This window comes from Chrysochloris asiatica, unplaced genomic scaffold, assembly GCF_000296735.1.
Source record: "Chrysochloris asiatica unplaced genomic scaffold, ChrAsi1.0 scaffold00101, whole genome shotgun sequence".
Taxonomy (NCBI): domain Eukaryota; kingdom Metazoa; phylum Chordata; class Mammalia; order Afrosoricida; family Chrysochloridae; genus Chrysochloris; species Chrysochloris asiatica.
The window spans coordinates 2,817,119-2,822,717 of NW_006408619.1; the positions used below are offsets into that span (position 1 = coordinate 2,817,119).

At 42.5% G+C, this 5,599-nt stretch overlaps 1 protein-coding gene across 1 annotated transcript in view; it reads right to left on the minus strand.

The window, feature by feature from the left end:
* SV2B (synaptic vesicle glycoprotein 2B) overlaps window positions 1–5,599 on the minus strand; it is a 113,531-nt gene that overhangs the window by 42,098 nt on the left and 65,834 nt on the right. The window contains exons 6-7 of the mRNA XM_006867114.1: window positions 2,286–2,396; window positions 1,132–1,220 (exon numbers count right to left, since the gene is read on the minus strand). Of these exons, the coding sequence (XP_006867176.1) occupies window positions 1,132–1,220; window positions 2,286–2,396 (200 nt within the window). The remainder of the gene's footprint in view (window positions 1–1,131; window positions 1,221–2,285; window positions 2,397–5,599) is intronic.

Below are 5,599 nucleotides of genomic sequence, written 5' to 3' on the forward strand. Positions count from 1 at the left end.
GACTTGATGGCACTTGACAACAACAACAACATAAATGCTCAAAAAATGTAACTGTGTTTTCTTCTCAGACATGAATCCTGATTCATCCAAAGCCCTTGGTAACTTGAACCCCCTTTACCAGTGATTAGTTTAGGCATGCTAGACAAATCTGACAAGTATTTTGTAGTTGTTAAGTGCTATTGAGTTGGTTCTGACTCACAACAATCCTATGCACAACAGAATGAATGGCTGCCCCATCCTATGCCCTTCTCACAATTGTCATGTTTGAGTCCTCTGGTGCAGTTCATCTTGTCTGTGTGTGGGGGCGGGGGTTGTCTTCTTTTTTTTTTTTATTTGCCAGCCCTCAACTTTGCCAAGCATGATGTCCTTCTCCAGAGACTGGTCCCTCTTGATAACATGTCCAAAGTATGTGAGACTAAGTCTCACCACCCTTGCGGTCAAGGAGCTTTCTGGATGCACTTCATCCAAGATAGATTTGTTTGTTCCTCTGGCAGTCCATGGTACTTTCAACATTCTCTTCCAACATCATAATTCAAATGCATTGATTCATCTATGGTCTCCCTTATTCATTGCCCAGCTTTCACACACATATGAGGTGATTAAAAATAGGATGGCTTCTTGGGTCAAGTACACTTTAGTCCTCCAAAGGACATCTTTGCGCTGTGACATCTTAAAGAGGTCTTTTGCAGCAGATTTGCCTAATGCAATTCATCATTTAATTCCCTGACTGCTACTGGCAAATATAGCAAAAGGGAAATCTGCTGAGGAATTGCTTTAAAAAAATTTTTTGTTCCTTAAAAAAAATAAACTTGGTGAGAGGCAGCCTTCTTCTCCTTGGGACAGTTTCTGTGGAACAGCACAACCATCTTGCAATCACAACAAGAGTTTATCTGTGGGTGAAATTCTTCCTGGAGTCTGAGCTTGCCTCTGCACAGAATTCTTGCTGTACAGGGTAACACAGTAAGATTTTGTCATTGTATAAGCCCCTAGATTTTGTTGTCTGTTACTTGCAGCCAAAGGCATTCTATCTGATATAAACTCAATGAGCTAGAAGTGATTGCAATCCTTAGTTTATAGCTGAGGCAACTGAGACACCCAGAGATTAAAGCACTAAAGTAAGATGGAACTTACCTTAAAGCCATGGAGAACCAGACTACAGCCAGAATCAATGTGTTCATTCGGTAAGGCCCCATCACACAGTACAGAGCATTATCCCAGACCTACAACCAGATCAGAGATGCTATATTGAAAGGAGGAATGCTGTGACTTAGAATAGTTCATTTCTACTGTTTTCTAATAAGTTGCCTAAGGACCCACGGAGAGACTGGGCAGCCCATTATGCCCCAGAAGCAGCAAATCTATTCACATAACAAGAAAAGGCTCTTCTGATATTGCTGGCTGCCTTCAAACAGTCCAATAGCATTTTTCCTAGGAGTACAACAATATCCCATGGATGGGATCAAAAGCACACTGAGTTAGGATTTTAAAGGACACAGCCACCCAAAAGGCACCCCATAACATGGAGTAGTGAGTTCAGCTCTCTGTTCCTGCATATGATTGTTACAACAAATATTTAACCACCAAGCACCACAAATACCACCCAGTCTTAATATACAGTGATGGGTAAGCTGCACCAGCACACGGCACCCTACCTAGGAGCAAGACTCTATCGAGAACGGCATTGTCCTATCCGAAGAATCATTCTCAAATATCCCTAACAAACCTCATGGGGTCATTTCTATCATGTGTTCCTTTCTTCCTGTGTGTTATTCAAACAGGAGCTGCTGGAGAGAAGCATATCAACTAAGACTGAAGACTGTGTTTTGTGTGCTGTGGCGTCAACTCATAATGACCCTATATGCCATAGTAGAACTGATCCATTGGGTTCCCTAGGCTGTAATCTGTATGGGAACAAACTGCCAGAGTTTTATTCCCATGAAGTCACTGATAGGTTTGAACTACTGGACTTTCTGTTGAAAGTTGAGAGCTTAACCATCGTGTCACCAGGGCTCCTCTGGACATTTTAACGACAGTCAAGATATCTGCCTTGGGCAAGAGGAACAAAGAAAAGAAATTAAGGTTCAGAGAGGGGAAGTGTCTGGCTCAAGGGCACAGTAACTTAGAGGCAGATTTGTACTCGAATCTAAACACTTTCATCTTAGGCTGCTACCTCTCATCATACTGCCCAGGTTGATGAGGGTGTTCAGGATCTTTACTCTTCATCCACTGAAATTACAGATTCCCACAGAGACATCCTACCATCCAAAATATATTCCCAATTGTACCTCTTTGAAGGTGGTCTTGAATCTGACCAGCCAGCGCTGGTACCATGTTCCTGTTGAACTTTGGATCTCAATGAATTCATCCATTTGCTTGGGAGTTTTGATACTGGAAACCTGAAAACCAAAGATGAGTTAAAAAATCTCAACCCCATTTTGTGTCAGAATGTTGCTTTTCCTTCTTGGCATAATGTAACCGACTTTATTAACTTCTTTAGGGGTCCTTGGTGACCCTCTAATTCACTGATTCTTAATGAAAGCTGTATAAAGCAAGTCTTAGGGACTTTCTCTGGTGGATCTGTTCCACTACCGAAAAAAATGAGTCCAAATCTTTTCACTAAATCATGTCTTCAGGACATTTATAGCAGTGAGTCTTAAATAATTAATATACTTAGTCCACACAAAAGAGTTGATTACACCCTAAACTCATAAAACCCATTACTATCCGTCAATGTCCAGTTCATGGAGACCCACGTGTTTCAGAGTAAGACTGTGCTCTACAAGTTTGTTGAGTTGTAATCTTTGTGGATGTCAGTTACAAGGTTTTTGTTTGGTGGTGCTATTGTTCTTGTTGTTAAGTGCCATTAAGTCAGTTCTTGCTCACAGGGACCCCATATAGGGTTTCTGAGACTGTAAATCTTTGTGGGAGCCAAAGCTTCATCTTTCTCCTGCAGAGTGGCTAGTGGGCTCAAACCACCCACCTTGTGGTTCATAGTCCAGTGTTTATCTTACAGAGCCACCATGCTCCCAGGGCACTGCCAACCTTTCAGTTAGTAGCCAAGCACAAATCTTGCCCCACCCTATAAAATTCACAACTCTATCTTTAATATATATTATCATCACAGAAGTCTAGAGCCATGTAGACAGTAGTAAAGAGTGATGCTACTTAAAACATGATTTAAAGCACATCAGTGTAAGAGAAAGCATGTATCTCTGATTTACCTCATAGAAATCGAAGAAACAGAGATTTAAGATAAGGTTTCCTATCTTAGCACTACACCCCACTGAAGAGCTTTGGAAAGGGTTGATATGTCCCAAATAAGCTGGTAGCCCTAGTGCAATTCACCAAGACAGTGATTTCCAGGTTAACTGGATTTTAAGGTTAACCATTTTAAGGAGTCCTTGAACACACAACTCCTTTAGACAAATTATTAAGGTTTGTACTTGCTAACAGTCTTCCCCAATTCTTAAACTAAATGGAAGAGAATACACACAGAAAAAGCAAAGCAGTTTTCATGTTCTCTTTCAACAAATACTTTGTCTAAGGATCAAAAAAATTAATAGGAGTATCCCATCTCTTTCCTCGGCCAAAAGATTGAGAAGATGAGAAGAGATGAAAACAAGAAAAGGAGAAGGGTCTCGATAAGCCCCAAGGGGAAAACCAGCCTGTAAGCATGGATCATGGAGTCCTGGTACAGCGCTGTGGGTTAATGCACCAGACCGAAAATCCATTTGAACTACAAGGTCAGTGGTTCAAGCTCACCAGCTGCTCCTCAAAAACCCTATACAGGGTCACTATGGGTTGAAACCAACTCGATGGCACTTAACAACAACAACAAGCATGGATTGGACTCCTGGAGTGGCACTGTCAGATCAGCACTGGACTGCGAACCAAGAGATCAGCTGTTCAAACTCACCAACTGCTCCTCAGAAGCTCTATACAGGGTCACTATGAGTTGGAAACGACTCAACGGCACTTAACAACAACAACAAGGCATGGACCACTGATTCATTAATTCCCACACACTGGACTTAGTATAATTTGGCTCAGCTTTTCTGAACCCTAGAACAGAGGGTCTTAAACCTTTGGAAGGTCAGCCACCACCTTTGAGAATCTGATAAAATCACGGGCTCTCTTTGCTGAAATTGCACATAAATAATACACTGAGACCCTCGCTGGACTCTTTCCGCAATTTCCAGATATACAGCTTTTGCAACTGTTATTCAACCTGGCATCCTACAGGGGAAGACAGAAGATAACACAGCACAAAGTGGAGTAGACCCACTGGCTGGATCTGATGTCAGATTCTCTGTTATCGGATACCCCCGCCCCCTTGCACCCTCCCCAGGAATATCATGATGCCTGTTGCTGCTGTCTTCAAGTCAATTCCAACTCATGGCAGCACTGTGTTATGGAGGTGAACTACTCCATCAGGTTTCCAGGTTACCATCTTAAAGGAAGCAGATGGCCGGGTCTTCTGTCTGCAAGTTCAGACTGAAGTTGAAGAAAATGAAAACAAGTCCACAGAGCCAAAATATGACCTTGAATACATCCCACTTGAATTTAGAGATCATCTGAAGAACACATTTGATACATTAAACACTAAAGACCGAAGACCAGGTGTCGGGGACCTGCCTCGACATAGTTGTGTTGTTCACGAGTGTTTGGTTCATGAGGAGGGGAGATCCAGTGGCGATAGAAATAGCAAAAGAGACACAGAAATGCAAAGAGAGAGAGACAAAGAGACACTCCGAAACCAGAGTGAATGCTGGACTGGCATCAGGCAGATCCTGCATTGCAAACATCTCAGCCATGAAGGCCGTAATATCCTGCATAGTAAACATCTTAGCTAAACAGGCAGTATGGTTGCAAGGCTGGACTGTACCCCTTGCACGCTGTAACTCACACCTTGCCAGTCGTAATGCACCTGGATTCGTTCTGCGCCTTCCTTTTATTTAGGGGAGGTACTTTACACAAAGCTAGGAGGGGACTAAGACAAGATACAGCTGTCAATCGTATTTTTCCAGACATTCAGGCAACTTTACATCTTACTTTGCAGGTTCGAATATCACGACCCCAACTTGGTTTCTCAAGCTTAATTAACATACCTTTTAGCACCTAGCCTCAAATGGAGGGAGGAAAGGGAGGCTCCGGAGGATTCCTATTGTGTTGGCTGCCCAGCCCAGGTTTTTCAGGAAAAGAGGCGCCTGGGTGAATGGGCTGCACCTGGAAACACTTTAGGGAGGGCATTCCTATTGTCCTTGGAACAGACCAGGGAGCCACCCAATTTACCCTGAATGAATTCTCTGAGGGAAGAACTTTGCCTGTTTAGAATTTTACAGTCTTGACTTTTAGGAAAATATTACATTTATCTGTGTATATCAAGGGCTTCATGTCTGTATCTAATAAAAATAATTTGTTATTAACTGCCAGGTGGCTAGATCTGTTACACTTGGGCCTATAGGGCCTCGAACCTCTGACCAGGCCTTCACGGTCTGCAACAACCAGGAGAGTTGTTGGATGACATGAAGAACATCATACAGGAAGAAAGCAAAAAGTCATTAAGAAGACAAGAAAGAAGGAAAAGACCAAAATGGAT